This window comes from Phalangium opilio, unplaced genomic scaffold (genome assembly GCF_054372755.1).
Source record: "Phalangium opilio isolate 3A_F unplaced genomic scaffold, DU_Popi_V2 ptg000013l_1, whole genome shotgun sequence".
NCBI lineage: Eukaryota > Metazoa > Arthropoda > Arachnida > Opiliones > Phalangiidae > Phalangium > Phalangium opilio.
In genome coordinates this window covers 15,748,487-15,763,699 of record NW_028324148.1, presented here as the reverse complement: position 1 = coordinate 15,763,699, position 15,213 = coordinate 15,748,487, and the positions used below count along the sequence as shown (strand labels likewise).

General features: G+C 41.9%; 1 protein-coding gene across 8 annotated transcripts in view; it reads left to right on the top strand.

The window, feature by feature from the left end:
* Positions 1–495: 495 nt before the first annotated feature.
* sick (sickie) overlaps positions 496–15,213 on the top strand; it is a 140,260-nt gene continuing 125,542 nt past the window's right edge. For 7 of the 8 annotated variants that reach the window (XM_089864912.1, XM_089864920.1, XM_089864915.1 and 4 more), the window contains exons 1-2: positions 496–607; positions 1,733–1,965. In XM_089864912.1, the coding sequence (XP_089721038.1) occupies positions 511–607; positions 1,733–1,965 (330 nt within the window). In that variant the 5' untranslated portion in view covers positions 496–510. Of the gene's footprint in view, positions 608–1,732; positions 1,966–10,467; positions 10,624–15,213 lie in introns of those variants that run through there. The other variant, XM_089864917.1, reaches the window with a different exon arrangement.

Here is a 15,213-nt window from a genome sequence, read left to right as displayed (position 1 = left end):
GTTAGAGATACCACCGATTAGGAAGGGTTTAGTGACGTCATAATTTCAGCGTCCCCCCTTGAAATACGGCTTAGAAGCTAAGCCTATTTATGGACTATAAAGATTTTATATTTAGTTCCCACCATGGTTAATAAATTTTATTAATAAGATTATTTCTGATTGGGTGTTTTCGAGTAGTTTTTGTCATTATTTATTTATTTAAATTAATACGCCGTAGGCCCCGTAGCAGACTACAATCGAAGCCCATAAGTTGAAATATCTTTTGGATTATGTCCAGCCCGCTATCGTCTCCCACAACGTCCCGCCAAAAAACTAACTAGTTGATATCGGGTGATCACGATTCCACCAATGATAATTGTTTTTGTTTAACGCGGCACGCCCCCTCCCCCTAAAGTTCACCGCAGATCTTTATGTTAGTTGGCGGCGGATAGGTCATCCATTTTTTCTATTGAAAAACATCAAAACGAAGGCAATTAGCTAAGCCTAATTTATCGCTAAATAAGCCAAACAATGGAGACTGGGCGAAACTTCAAAGGGTTTCGAATTATTTTCAAGACGATGGAAGACTCGTCGGCGCAACAAGTAGCGGAGGAAGATAAACGAATAAGTAAGAATTGATTAAGGACAATTAGTTTATGCGGGAGTAAAGATGTGAAATTATCTTAATTTTAAAAAACGGTTATTTACCGATTAAAATTTTGGGAATTTTTCACGAGTGGCGAAATCTTTTCTGGGTAGAAAGAAACTAAAATAACAATATTGAGGAAGAGTTGGCAATACACAAGCTAATTAACATGTAATTAGTAGTAATTTTTGGAAAAGGTAGCCATATTGGTAGAATTTTACTTTTTTATATTTATTATCTCTGGTAGTTAAGTATGTAGCCTACACGTTTTTAACTCTGCTGACCGCCAAAATTTGTAAACTGTAAAGCTGTTATTTGCGCGAGTAGTTAATTACTTCCAAGTGGTCAACCTCTTGGCTTGATACTGCCATACTGGTGCCGTGAACCATGGTGTGAACAAAAGTAAGAGAGAACATTTCTAGAGCAGTTAGCTCTCTTTACATCGTTGATGGAGTCTCGTTGGCGGCTACTTCTACCCCGCCCTTAGACATCGCTAATAAGTCTGACACTTAAGAGTAAAGTAATAACCCCCATCTAATATAACAGTCTGCATAAACCTGGACGCGTCACGTCCTTCACCAAAGTCTATCCAATGACGCGTTGACCCTTTAACCTCTGACATCGTCGCCAGTGCTCCAAATACCTTCTAGACGCGTTTAATTTCAAATGTTGTGTACATATTTGCGATGTCTATCATCATTATTGGGGGGGGGGGGTCACGTGACGCCGTCGGTCCGTCTGCCTCTTGGAATCCCCGATAATTTCTCTCGCATCTGATCTCTCTCTCTCCGGGTCCGGGATGGAACGGGGTTGGGGTTGGGGGAGAGGGAGAAGGTCACGTGTTGGTCACTCTGTCTCCATCAGCTGATGCGATACAACCATCGTACTATTTTCTCCTGGGACTCGGAAGGTTATCATTAGGCTTAACGCGTTAGTGTTTGTTGATTTAGCCCGATAACCTTCTGTCCTCTAATCTATAATCGAGACTCTAAAATAATTACTTACCTTAAATATTAATTATTATTTATAAAGGTCAGCTTAGTGTTAACCTTTATGCAAAATTAGTTTAAGTTTAAAATTAACGTTTAATCGTGGTGGTGTTTGTAGGTCGTGACGTCATGAGATACTTTCGAGACGAGCTGGTCACTTCGGCGGGGATTGATAGTATTGATAAAGGATCAGGAAGGCTGATTTCGGTTGACTTTGAGCTTCCTCTCTGGGAATGTCAGGTGCGATTTGGATTGGTCGGCACGCGTCCCTCCGAACAACATCGCGATGACGTCATACAACAACGTACTGGACTACAGTGGAACCGGCAATACCCTAATACGACGATTCAGGTCTGTTCATTTTTCTTTTGAATTTGAACTCGACCCTTTTTCGTGGTTAGTTGAAAACTTGAATAAGCGTGCAATCGTGTACAGTTTTCCCCGTTTTTAATTTGGGATTATACTAAGAGCCGCTGCTCCACCCGGCATCTTTCGTAATCTAGCGAATTATAACTTGGTGGTTAGTATTGACAGGGACCGTGTAGTTCTAAAGAGGACCGGTGTATATAGGAGAAATAGGTTTTTTTGTGACCAAATTGGCGTATGATCACATAGTCAGTCTGGGAACCGAAATAGTACACTTCCCCTGGTTCAAAAATCAGTTTATTAATTGCTTGGACTAGTTTTTAAATTCAATAAGAAGTGGGGGTTACTTGTTCTCGGGACCATAGAATTACCAAAGCGGTACCAAATATCGCCGCCCACTGCGCCAAAGCTTAGCCCGTTACGTTTTACCTAGGCACTGACGTCACAACTGAAATAGCTCTATTACAAATCTATAGGAAAACTTAAGGGATGACCAGTCTTAAGGACCTACTTATTATTTTGGACACTAGGGGTGGTCTCTGGTCCCAATGACTTATTTTCCAGTGATCACTTTTTATTAATTCATTTCGAGAGACCTTGATATACCATAACAATACGCATCCTAATTTGTCCCCGTCAGCAACGTCATCAAAACGTAGTTTAAAACTGAGCCAATAAGATATAATTTAAACTTTTCCTCATCCGTGTTGGACGGAGGGGCTCTATTCTGAAGTAAATGCTAACCGTTCTCCATTCCTACTTCTAAAATTAAATCTATCCCTGGATATCCTAAAGCGGTTTCGTTGATTTGTTTCGCTGTTGCGTACTGACAAAGAAATGATCACTCACTTTCCCATCAGTTTTCCAGTCCGTTATCGGGGAATATGTTTTATAAGATCCGTGGACGTGATATTGAGACAGGCTTTTGTTAGTGTACCATAGGGCTTTATTTGATTCGCTTATTGATGCGCGAGGAATTGATTGTAACAATGTGCATGGTGCTTGAAGCCAAAAACCCTCCTCGTTTTTATCGAGTTATCATTGGGAATTTGTCAACTGAATTGGAAAAGTGGTTTTCTCCTCTGTCTCTCTTTCTCATGTCCCCGTATGCTCCGTGCAATAACCCAAACCTCAAATCGCTTTAGTCTACACTCGAGTACCCCAAGAAGTTTATCCTTTAGTCGAACTCCTGTTCCCCCACCCATCATCACCCCTCCACCAATCCTTGAACTGATCCAATTACGTCAGTCATTTTGAGATGAAAAAATAAACCGAAACTGAAAGGGACAAACAATATTTATTTGGGGTAATTTTTCGGATTGCGATCGTTTGGTTTCCGGTTGTGCTTGTTATTCTTTGAAGAGGAAGACGAATGTATTTCTAATGACTAATTCGTCCCATTTAAGCGCCGCTAAGAGATAGTTCTGCTATTACGTAATCAATAAACGCGTCTCTAGAGATTTAGCGAGAAACGCGAATACGTAGATTTCTTCTACTTGGAAACTGTAACGACAAAATTTATTATTTCACCCTCCCTTGAATAAATCTTATTATTCCATCTTCCCTTTAAGAAAACCCCTCGAAGGCAAGGTAAAGCGCTGGTCGCACACCTGCATTCGATGGGTATATTCAAATTTTCCCAGTGGAACGTCAATGGCCATGACGTCCACCCCACCTGTACAATTCTCTCGCGTAACGAATCTGTTCGAGTTAGTGAGAGCCCATAGGAGCCTACCCCCTTTTATATTCCCTTTTATTATCCAGAAAACGGAGTTTGTCAACCCTATTTGCCAATGCTATTTTTGTTAACCTCAAGTGCTATATTTAGTTTGTAAACATGTTATTTTTAAAAAGTGTATTGTTACCGACTCTCATAAAGAGAAGGTGTGTGGCCCATGACCCCAAAGGTCATGGGGAAAACGCGAAAATAATTCCTGACCACCAGGGCTACGAAAAATGCGGACGTAATCCAAAGACTTCAAATTGTCGACATATGATTGGGTCACGTGGGTCTCAAAGACCCTAGAAAGTCGAACGGTGATTGGTGCGCCTGAAGACACCAATATCTTATAAAAGCTGAACTGGGACAATAGAGAAGAAGAATCGTAACGCTTGGTGAACGAGAAGGACGGTCCCGAAACTATGCCACGTATTTTAATACTTAGGCCCTAACGCGGAAAAAGACTTAGCGCGAAAACCTTTAAGTTCGGTTTATGAAAGACTTAGCGCGAAAACTTTTAAGTTCGGTTGATGGAACCTGGAAGCAGTACCAAAGTTATCTTGGTGGGGCTCGTGCCCTAGGACATTATCGCCCGCTCCGTGCTGCCGTTACCGCTGACTAAACCGAGGACGTATTTAACCGCTCCATGCTGTCGTTCCTGTATACCAGTCGAGGACGCACTACGTAACCGCTCCATGCCGTCCATTGCCGTACGCCGTTACCGGGGACCCAGGGCCCGTACCAGCCCACGCTACTCCGTTGTGAAATCAACCATGCGATAAGTACCCCAAACATTTAATTCGCCTCCCGAGGCTTCTTATCATAACTCCATTGGAGGTTATGACTATTTATTAGAACTCTTGAACAATGAGATTAAAACCCTTGTGTGGTCAAAATTATATTAGGGATAATGTAAAAACCCTTATGTGGTTAACATTATTTTAGGTTTAATTGTAAAACCCTTATGTGGTTATTTCTAATGTTAGTTAAATGTTAAAACCGTTATGTTAGGATCGTTAATTTAAGTTGATTATTTAAAGTTATAATTTTGCATGAAGTGTGCATGTTATTTTGCATGTTATGATTAAGTGTGCATGTTTATACTTTTAGTATTAAGTTGATAAGTCTTATTCTTATTTTTTAAGTAATTATTATTGTTATTAAATGATTTGTTGGCAAACTCCAAATCTGTTTCCCCTATCTTAATTTTTACCAAAACCCCTAGACAACCAATTGACCATAAGTTAATTTACTCACTAACCCCAATAGTGAAAGTTACGTGAGCTTACCCGGGCTTAGGATTTTATGTTTATAGCGAAAGTTAGTTCCCCATCATGAAATTTAAGCTTATAATAATAATTTCGTTATAAAACTTTAACTCGGGTTTTGCGCATGAATTAAACAGACACCCCCTGCATGACGTCGTGCCTAATGCTTTGAGCGTAGAAATCACGTGACATTGACGTAGCTAGCGATCTATCAGCGCCGAACCCGAATTTAAACAAGTTCTCTTTGCATCGTGTTCTGACTGTTATCCTATATGAGTGAATAGCCAATGAAACGCTTTTAAGGTCGAGCTGAGGGTTTATCAAAGTTTTAAGGCGTTCCCCTTACCTTCAGTCAGATATTAGAATGGGGTCTTAAAGATTCCAAGTGGAAGACATCTATGTATTTCTGCGAGAAATCATTCACCGTCTTTTGATCACTAAAGTACTAAACGTAAGCGTATCTCTGAAACTGGAGCAACAATTAAATGGAATGCAACCAACAATCCCAACTCGAGCTAATCTGTCTGTACAAATTGGAAGACGCAAAGTGTTTCACAGCGCTCTCTCGGCATAACTTGGGCGAAGTTGGGGGATCCATCCATCAATCCATCTAGAATAATCAGATTGTCATGATCATGATGATAGGAGGAAATCTGGGAATGAGGAAGGGGTGAAGAATTTAAGGGTCCGGAAATAGGTCCCTAGGATCGACGGGGAAAGAGCCCCACGCGCCCCCATTCTTTCTTCCCTACTTCCGGTGGTTGGATGACTCCTTTCTTACTTCCTCCTCCTCATCCTCCCTCGTCTCTGTCTGTCTGTCTTTCTCGCTTTTTGCTAAAGATGCCTAGCAAGAATTCTCGTGGTTGCGTTGCGTACTATATAGAGGATACACCGTAGAGGAGTAGATGGATGCTTGTTCTAGGTAAATGAATGGATGATGTTTTGGGCGGCATTCGATGTCTTGCTTGGTTGGTTTAAGTTGGCGTGTTCAGTTCTCCGTAGAGGATAATACGGTGAAACAGGCGACGCGTTTCGACCAATAAGAATGTGTCTATAGCGTCCAGGGGTTATCAAAAATGGAGGTATATTAACCGTGGGCGAATGATAACCAGGGTTCATGAAAGCATGGAAAACTTGGGGAAATCAGTTAAATTTGTGGGGTTTGAGTATGTTTGCTCTGAAGGAGGTTGCTTCAACTAGAAAACAAAGCCAATCCCGTTGTCATTACTCCACATAAGGGAAAATAAACCCTGGAAAACTCAAGGAAGCTGGTTTTCCAAAATTTGTATGAACCCTGAGTAACTCGAAAATGTTCCTAACTCGAGTTACGAACATTGGATGAAGCGTCCACTCCTCTGCCGTGTATCCTCTATGGTTGCGGTGAGGATTCATTCTGTTATAGTATTACGGGGGTTTCTTTTTATCGATTTCACTTGGATCCGGCCACCGCTGCGGCTTTCCTCTATAGCTCGACTGCTTTCTTAGACAGTATTATTCTTCTGGATCCACACGCGCGCGTTTCTCCGATATCTCTCAAAGACTGCGAGGCGCATACATAGTCCATATCTTCCATACAATGAACATTATTGACAGTTTCTTCACAACCATGTATAAACGAGGGGCTAACCACTTGATACATACTTCTTCTTTATCGCGACACGTCACTTTGTAAACCAGGCGTTTTTGCGTCATAAAATTCAATCTTTATTTGCGCGAGCTGAGTATCCTTATAGTTTACAGCAGGGTTTTATTTGGTATACACCTGGAAAGCCACGGATATAACTCGGGGATTTTGAGGATAATGGGGTGAAGGTCATGGATTAGTCAGGGAGTTTCATGGCAGTGCAGTTTACACTGAAATTTCGATGTGAAACTCGTGTTTAGTTTGAGCAAGCCAACTATAGATAGTTTACGCACATGGAGGATTCATGATAGCATCTACACCATTAGGAGGCCCAGGTACCTGGAGGACAGAAACCGTCTGCTATTGTCCGTCAGGTGGCCCAGCTTCCTGGTGTGAATGGTATATCTTCCATTGCATTGACTGCGAGATTTGAAGTTTACTCTTTGTCAAGATAATGATAATTTTGATTAATTTGGCCTTTAATTGTTTTAAAATGATTTTGCATTCGGAGTACTAGCAAATTGTAATTGCGTGAATACCCCCTCGATTCTCTCTCGGCTTACCTATACAGTAAATATATTTCGAGGTCCTGTAGGTAGAGAGAGGTCTTATTAGTTGCCGACCGTGTTTGTGCTGCGGGTTCTTTTGGGAGGGGGCCACAGCTGTTTGTGATTGAATTCCTCTCTCCGATCGACCTGAGATACTTGGATATACTTACTTCCTCATCCATTACAGTATACGGCGCTTTGTTATGACCACCGGCGAACAGTCAGTCCCTCATCTTACCTGTTTAGTTTTATTCCGCCAAGGTTACATTGATATATTCTGACAAACGTGATTGATTGATCGCTTACATAATACGTAGGCCGACGCCATGCACGAAGCTCCGGACAAATTATTAATTTTAGGGGATCTTCGACTTATTTAATGTCAATTTAAGTTAATCGGTGATTGTTTCTAGTGCTTGTGAATTAACCTCACCATGATTCTATTAAGAAACTTATTGCATGCGCCTATATAGTTTCCCATTTAAAGCGCGGTTTTCATGTCACCGGATTATAAATCCAAGTGCAGGCTGAAGAAATAAGGTGGTGCCCCTGCATGGACAAATGTTTTTTAACTTTAAAAATTAATTGGGCCAGTTTAAAAATTAAATGCTTGGGGGTTTACTGGCTCTGTGGCCACTTAATTACTTAAAAACCTTCCAAGGTTTCACCATTTAAAGTGTCCAATGTCCAGCTGGTTTTTAACTAAAGTTCTTGGGCTCTACTGGACTCGTGTCCAGTTTAGAAAAAAATCCTTGTTTCTCAGCCTGCTCCGCGCCGATGCGAAACATTTATGTCCCTAATTGACTTCTGCCAACCAAGAATGTCGTCTGCTCTAGACCATTGGAAGAATAAACAAATGCATTATTCTAAACACTTGAGTCTAGACGGTGCGTCATTCATGACGCTGTACTATCCAGAAAATTAGGGCTCGTTCCCTCTATTTCCGTTCCGTGAAAACCGGGCTTAAGAATTATTTTAGAGTCTGCTCAAAGTTTCGAGGCTAATTAACTTTCTGAAATCTCTAACTAAAACTAAATCCTCGTGCTAGACGGGGCATTTCGATTGAAAACGCCAGCTATCTCGGTGCTACCTTCCACCGTACTATTAATTCACCCTTTATTACCGCGCGCCTTATTTGATCGCACGCGCCGCATTTTTCAATCAAAACGTTCCGGGGGGTTCTCGAGGAGATTTCCTTGGCGCGAGGGCCGAAAGGGATTTTCGCGCCCGAGCCCCACTGTTCATCCCAATTTTAAAGTTCAATATGGTATGGCGTTAATTGAAAGGCTGATAGCGTCACTGAGGGTAGTTTCTTCTTGGTTGTACTTTGCGGGTGGCACGAACGGCGGGAGGTAATTAAAGCGTAGCGGTCCCGAATTAGTCCGGAAACAGAACCGCGCTTTTGAAAAAGGAAACTAAAGGCGACTTCATCCGCGGCTCGGTTCGGTTGTGACCCATTAGGTCGATTTTGTCGAGAACATCTTAGTGCGCGGACAAGTGTTGCCAGTTCTTTGGAAGTGCTGTGAGCGCTGATACCATAGAGGATATACAGTAGCGGAGTAGACTTGTTGTATTCAGTTCTCTTTTAAATTTTTTGGAGCCACTTCCGGATGTGCACTCGCGGTTTCTTGGTAGACACGTGGTTGCTTACCTTTGTCTAAATATCACTCCTAACCGTCTATGCTCCTAACCTCCATAGAGGATATAAAATAAAGCGGACAACAATTTTAAACCAATAAGGATATGTCTTGTACAGAACTTATCACCCATTGGGAAAAAACCGAAAATAAATAGTAAAAATTTGCCTTATGTATTGGTAAAGGCTAAAGTGTCTGCTCCTCTATTGTTTATCCTCTATGCTGATACTTCATCCATGGTGTACTAGTGTACACTTTGCGCAGACTTAATCTTTTGTGAAGGCGACAACGATTTGTTGGAGGGGACGTGTCTTTATACTTAAATAAAGCAATATATATTCTGCCAGGACAATCGAATCAATCCCCAGGTAGCCCAGGTAGCCTAGATATCCGAGGGGCTACCCACCCAATTTTAAATATATGATCTCATAGCGCCGTCAAGATCACGTGACTCGTCGTAAAAGATGAGGCTTGATATTATACGTAAATTCATGCAGCTGTCCAAATTTATAATTGCATTATGGCGCCTGAGAGATGTAATTGCCTGATAATTATGTAACCTACAGGGTCATCTAGCTGCTCCGTTGACCGGCAAGGCAAGCTGGATGATCCGTGATATCTATTATGAGACCCCTTGGGGTTGGGGTGGGGGCTCTAAGCGTGGTGGTCGATACACCTTTTGGGGAATGTAATCTGGCTTGACTCCCGCCTGCATTCTCGCCCCCCCCCTCCCTGTGGGGACTAAGCGTTAATCGGAAGTGTCTGCGCCATCACGCCGTCTGTCACTCTCAATGCAAGGGGTCATAGTGCACCGCGGAGAGCGACCTGACCCTTACCCTCTAGATCGGTTCAGCCGCACGACAATTCTCTATTACTGTACAGATTGTGGGCGCTAATGGGGCTAGAAAAATTTTGTCCTTGTAGACACTTTTCTGCATGCTCTGTTTTGTTAATGGCAATTATTTTGGGAACATTTTGCGATTGAACAGGGTTGCCACGGGTCTGGGAAAACCTGGAAAAGTCAGGGAATTTGAAAATGGGCCGAAAAGGTCAGGGAAAAGTCAGGGAATTTGAAAATGGGCCGAAAAGGTCACGGAAAAGTCAGGGAATTTGGTTCTGAAAATTCCGTGGCAACCCTGTTGAAGCTCGGGAAAGTTTTTAACTCAAAGAAAATGTTGAATTATCAATAATTTGTAGAACTTAAATTCTCACTTTTTAATTTTGGCTAGCCATATCTCCGTACGTATCCGCGAATCTATTGGCGTATTTATACCACCACCACCACCATGCCTCGGGTGTTTTCGTTTTCCACCGCTCCTTGCCCCCAAATAGCTCGCGCCCCTCTCTTGGAGTCTGCCCCGAATTGTAAGGGTCTAAGCCGCGGATAGGACTGGCTCTCCTTTTCCATGGAAGAAGCCCATTTGTTCCCCCTGTAGTCGCTTCTTGCCGGTAGAGCGTCGCTGCGTTGAAATTGCACGCGGCCTCCTCGAGTCCTCGTTCCGTATAGTAAATCAAACGTCTTCGGATGGTGGTGCGTCGAGGATGTCCGATTGAGGCGCTCCCACGCTGTACTTTTGAAGGATGACGTCATAGTTCGCCTACAGGTGGTTGCTCGAGTACGCGTTTTAGTTTCTAGGGCGATTCGCGTGTACGTCCCCGTCCAGTTTTTTTTTTTCAAAAAAGAGTGTCATGTGCCGGTGTGTAAATGCCTTTTTCGGGAGATGGACGTGCGTGTACTGGTCAACCGGGGGGTTACTTGTCCGGGGCGCACGCCCTCTTCGCCCCCGCTTCGCGCGGCTACAGACATTGGCAACACTACAGGACCTACAATCCTAAAACTCTCAAAGTAAGTAGTGTCCAATTAAAACAACTTGGCTTGACTTATCTTTAAAACTCTTCGAAACGCGAAGTAAGATCTCTTTTTGAAAGTTTCGCTAGCTATGACAGCTTGGGTTTTGGGTCTTTAGAAGTTATAGGTAAAGGTGAAAGGTCAGGGAAAAGCAATTTTACAGTCATGAAATTCAGGGAAAAGGCTTGGAAATTTAATGCCGGGCTAAGGATATTGCAATTGGTTTTGTAATATGGAGGGTAATTGTAGAAGTGAAGGACAGTGTGATGGTTTTATGGGGAATCATCAATTTTGAGAATGGAAAATGTTGTGACCCCTATGACCTCTATGATTTTGGACGACCCCCTTCATTGAATTAGTACATGAGTGTTAAAAGAACAACGCTTAATTTCGAGGCTACGTGACTGGCTCTTCCTATGGAGCTCATTTAATCAGTACTTAATTTTTAATTAGAAAGTAAATTTATTTTGATGCGAGCGAGAGCCTAAATATTTTTCCAATTTATTTACTATAGTTAAATAAATTAACAATGTCAATTGCTATTAACGTTTGAACTGTGGGGATTTGTGGAAAATCTTCTTGCCAATTAATTAGTCTAATTATCATTAATCTTCGTTTGGAATTAGGAACCCCAATTATCTACCACATCGCCTTGATTTATATCTATAAATGTCTCCAAATTCATCTGGTTAAGTTTATGTTATTATACTTCATTAGTTATTTAAACGCATTGCATTGAGCACGCGCAGTTCGTGTTTTGAACTTGTATCGAACTCGAAATGGTGGTGTAAATATTTTAGAATGAACTTTTCCTCGTAGGGCGAATGAAAGTTTGAATATTTAAAAGTAAGCTCTTTCCGGTATTGCCGCATTGCCTTTGATTGTAGGACTTGAATTCGTATTTGTTGCAAGAGCTCTAAGATGGGTCGAAATGGTCTGAATCACGAAGTATAAAGTGTTCCTTCCTTGCTCCTTCCTATTGAATCGATAGCTTTCAAGGAGTTCTCTCCCTCCCTCTCTATCTCTTTTGCTCTCCAGCTTCCTTTTCCCGCCTCTTAAATATCATACACCCCCCTCCCCATCTTAGACACGTAGACGCGTTCGCATTATACTCATTCTATGATTGTAATTTGATTTTAGTGGTCAAAAATTCTTTTGTTTATATTCGATCCGTAGGATTAACATGGGGCTTACTATTTGCATGCAGTTTCGGAAGGTCATAACTCTGGTTCTATTAGAGATAAGGGGATGTCCTTTGATTATGTTGTAGCCCTATTTATCCCCCATCCAACGATACCTAAAACTTGGGGATCAAGTAAAGAGGAGTCGAGTAATTAATCAAAATGTTCATAAATGTCCTCTCCATATTATTACCATGGTCTTATTTATTTACACGGCACCTTTTAACTCTGGTTCTACTAGAGATACGGGGAAGTCCTTTGAGTATGTTGTAGCCCTATTTCTCACCCTTCCAACGATGCTAATTGCTCGGGGGTTACGATAATCGGGGTTCGAGTAATTAAGCAAAATGTTCATAGGCATCCTCTCCTTAGGATTAACAAGGGCTTATTTATTTACACTCCATTTAATTGGAGGGTCATAACTCTGGTTCTATTAGAGATACGCGGAAGTCCTTTGAGTACGTTATAGTCCTATTTCTTATGGCAAGCCTGAACAAGTATTTGAGCAATAATCTTTTAGCGGCGTAAGCCACTCGGTGTGAAGCCCCAAAATTACGTTTCGAAATGAACACTGCAGTGTTATGTTGTTGGTTGTGTGGTGTGAACGTGTCCAAGTGGTGTCTCTCTTCCGTTCTCTCTTCTCTATCTTAAGCATGGGGTTTTTTCCCACGGGCCTCAATGAAGACACCCCCCCCCTTCCTTCCTTCAAGCCTCTTCGCCGGCGTGAACTATTTATCTAGACGCAACACTAGATCCAAGTGACACTCTTCTCTCCAGACAAAGTCTAAGAGAACTGATCCATCCATACGCTACTCTTTCGAACAACTGCATCTTAAAGTATAATGGCGCCCATAAGATGCAATGGACGAGCTGTTTTCAAATTTAAGAACGCGAGAAGCCATGCGGATTCTGCTTTTTAACAAATTGGGTTCATTGCCAGCGTCTGAGCTGAGCCCTGTGTTTTAAAATGAGTATTTTAAAATGGTGTCCATTTAGGCCTTAGGAAATTTTCAGCTATTACTTATTTTGCTTTCCGCTGTCTGGGAGGCATTTTTCTTAACCCTTTCAGTCCACTTTCAGCATTATTTTATAGTTTAATTAAGCCGCTTCTCGCCGGATGTGCTCATTAAGGCCGTGACTTAAGCGGCTCTTTGAAGATAACCTCATTGTTATTTTTCCCCAAATTTGAATTAAATGGAGTCGTTTAGCATTTTTCCAACGAGCAAATAATGTACGCGTAGACGAGGCCGTAAGACGTTAGTTTCTTAGCTTTACTTACACGTACACGTAGACGTTTATCAAGTTTAACTCGACGTTTAAGCCCCGTTTACACGAGACAATTAGAAACCGTTTTAAAAAAAAAGTCTGAAATGTAATATTTTGCCTTTAATCATATGCTGCTCCGTTTTCCATTGGCTGCTAGCAATGCGCAACCATGGAGCAATATTAAATTAGACACAGATGCATTTAATGCAACTTTAAATCCAAGGAAATTACTCTGTAGAAAATGCCAATAAATAAAAAAAATTAATTATTCCTTTCCAAAACGGATAGTGAAAACACGGCTTTAGTCTTTATCATGCACGCTGAGAAAATATACAGGTAGCTAAGACTTGGTCTCTATGTAATTTCTTGACGTAGACGTACGCGTACGAGTGTACACACACGTTTATTCTATCTACCTGGGCGGCGGCGGCGCGTTGGTCTTTGAAGCTTTAATTCCATTTGCATCTTGGCTCCTCTTTCTGTTTTAAATAATTAAAGAGCTAGAACTTGCCATCAGGGAGCTCGTCTTGCACTCGAGCAAATGCCGCATTGCAGTTATATTCAAGCGTGCATGTATAAATTAACATTAAGGCATGAATGTCTTATACATGTCCGATAGCCAGCCGAAGATTCCATTAAGGAATGCATGGACACCCCGTAAAGGTTATTTGTCCAATTGGAAAATTGGTGCGTGAAAAATCGAGAGGGGACAGAAAAAGTGTTAGGAAAATGAATGATTTCAAGTAGATAATTGCTCTTTCCGAGCTAGAATATCATCATAAGTTGATAAGAAATGTTCATTCCATAAGTTTGTCACTGGGTACAAACTGGAGCTTGTGATATTGAAGTGAGGGAGGTAGGTCATAGATTCAGGGTAAAGCGAGGGAGGCCTGATGGGGCGCTGCTGTCAAAGGTGGCTTAGTAATGGAGACTAAATAGGACCTAGATGGAAGTCAGGTGAAATGAACCACCACCGACTGTACTTAGGACTTCAATTGACTCGCTTCCGTCGTTCTCCTTCTCGAACTAGCTATCTCGAGCTGTAAGTCTCTTAGTAGCATTACGAAGTATTACGAGTGTCATACTTATGGATGAAACATATCTTATAAACTTATGATATCATCAATTTCGTTTTTCTGCAAAGTATTAGAAGCAACCTGAAAAGGAATAAATCCCCGGTAGAAAACCCCGTTTTTCCCACGTTAAACTGTACTCCTTTCCAGAGTGCGTGACAAATTCCGAACCTAATGGTTCTTTTTGACAAAAATCAAACCGTGGTAAAAAACGGTCCCCCAAATTTAAATTTTCACCCAGCTCCCCTTGGTCAGTCTAACGAAAGATGTTATATCTTCGTTGGCATTGAATCTTTGGAACGAGATGCGCTAGGGACAATTTAAGATGTCGAGGAATTATTGGGGATGACGCGTCATTACTCATCTTGGACACCATTCCGTTCCGTTAATGACTCGAGGAATTATCTGATTGTTTACGGGGGGGAAGGAGATAGAGTAGGTAATCTAAGGTGTTTAAATTACCTCGGTAATTCCGAGTTAATGGAGGTAATTCCATCACTGCACGTGTTGTAACTATCAGGGCGTTTAATGAGTGTATGTCCCCAGGTGCACTCTGGTTGCAGGGGTAATTTGTGGCTGGCGTGTCTGCATGTATATTTGCATGACGTAATGAGACGAAGGGGAATGCCCGCCACGCTCCCCCCCTTGATGGCCTGTCTGACAAAATTCAAATTATCTTAATGAGGTTGAGTTAACCGGGGTTGGGGTTAGTCCTCCCTGCCGCTAGTCTCTTTGGCGTTAATTTCAATTATTTCCGCTTAAAGTAATTGAACAGATTCGCACGCGTGCTTCGTGGTCGTGTACTTGCAAAGCGTTAGATGACGGCCCATCACCGCGTCACTCTTGTAACAGTCAAGTATGTCTACGTTTGGTCTGCACCCCCTATCATCTTACACTTAGAGCCATAATGTCTTAACTACACGCGGACTCACTTTGTTAATAATATCTCGGTAAGCCTTGCCATGCCACCCTCTATCGGATCTCTCCTGGAATTCGTAACGGAAGTTCTATTCTGATTTTCTTCGAAATAGGTTGATTTTTTGTAAGATGTGTTTCCGTGTGTTTTG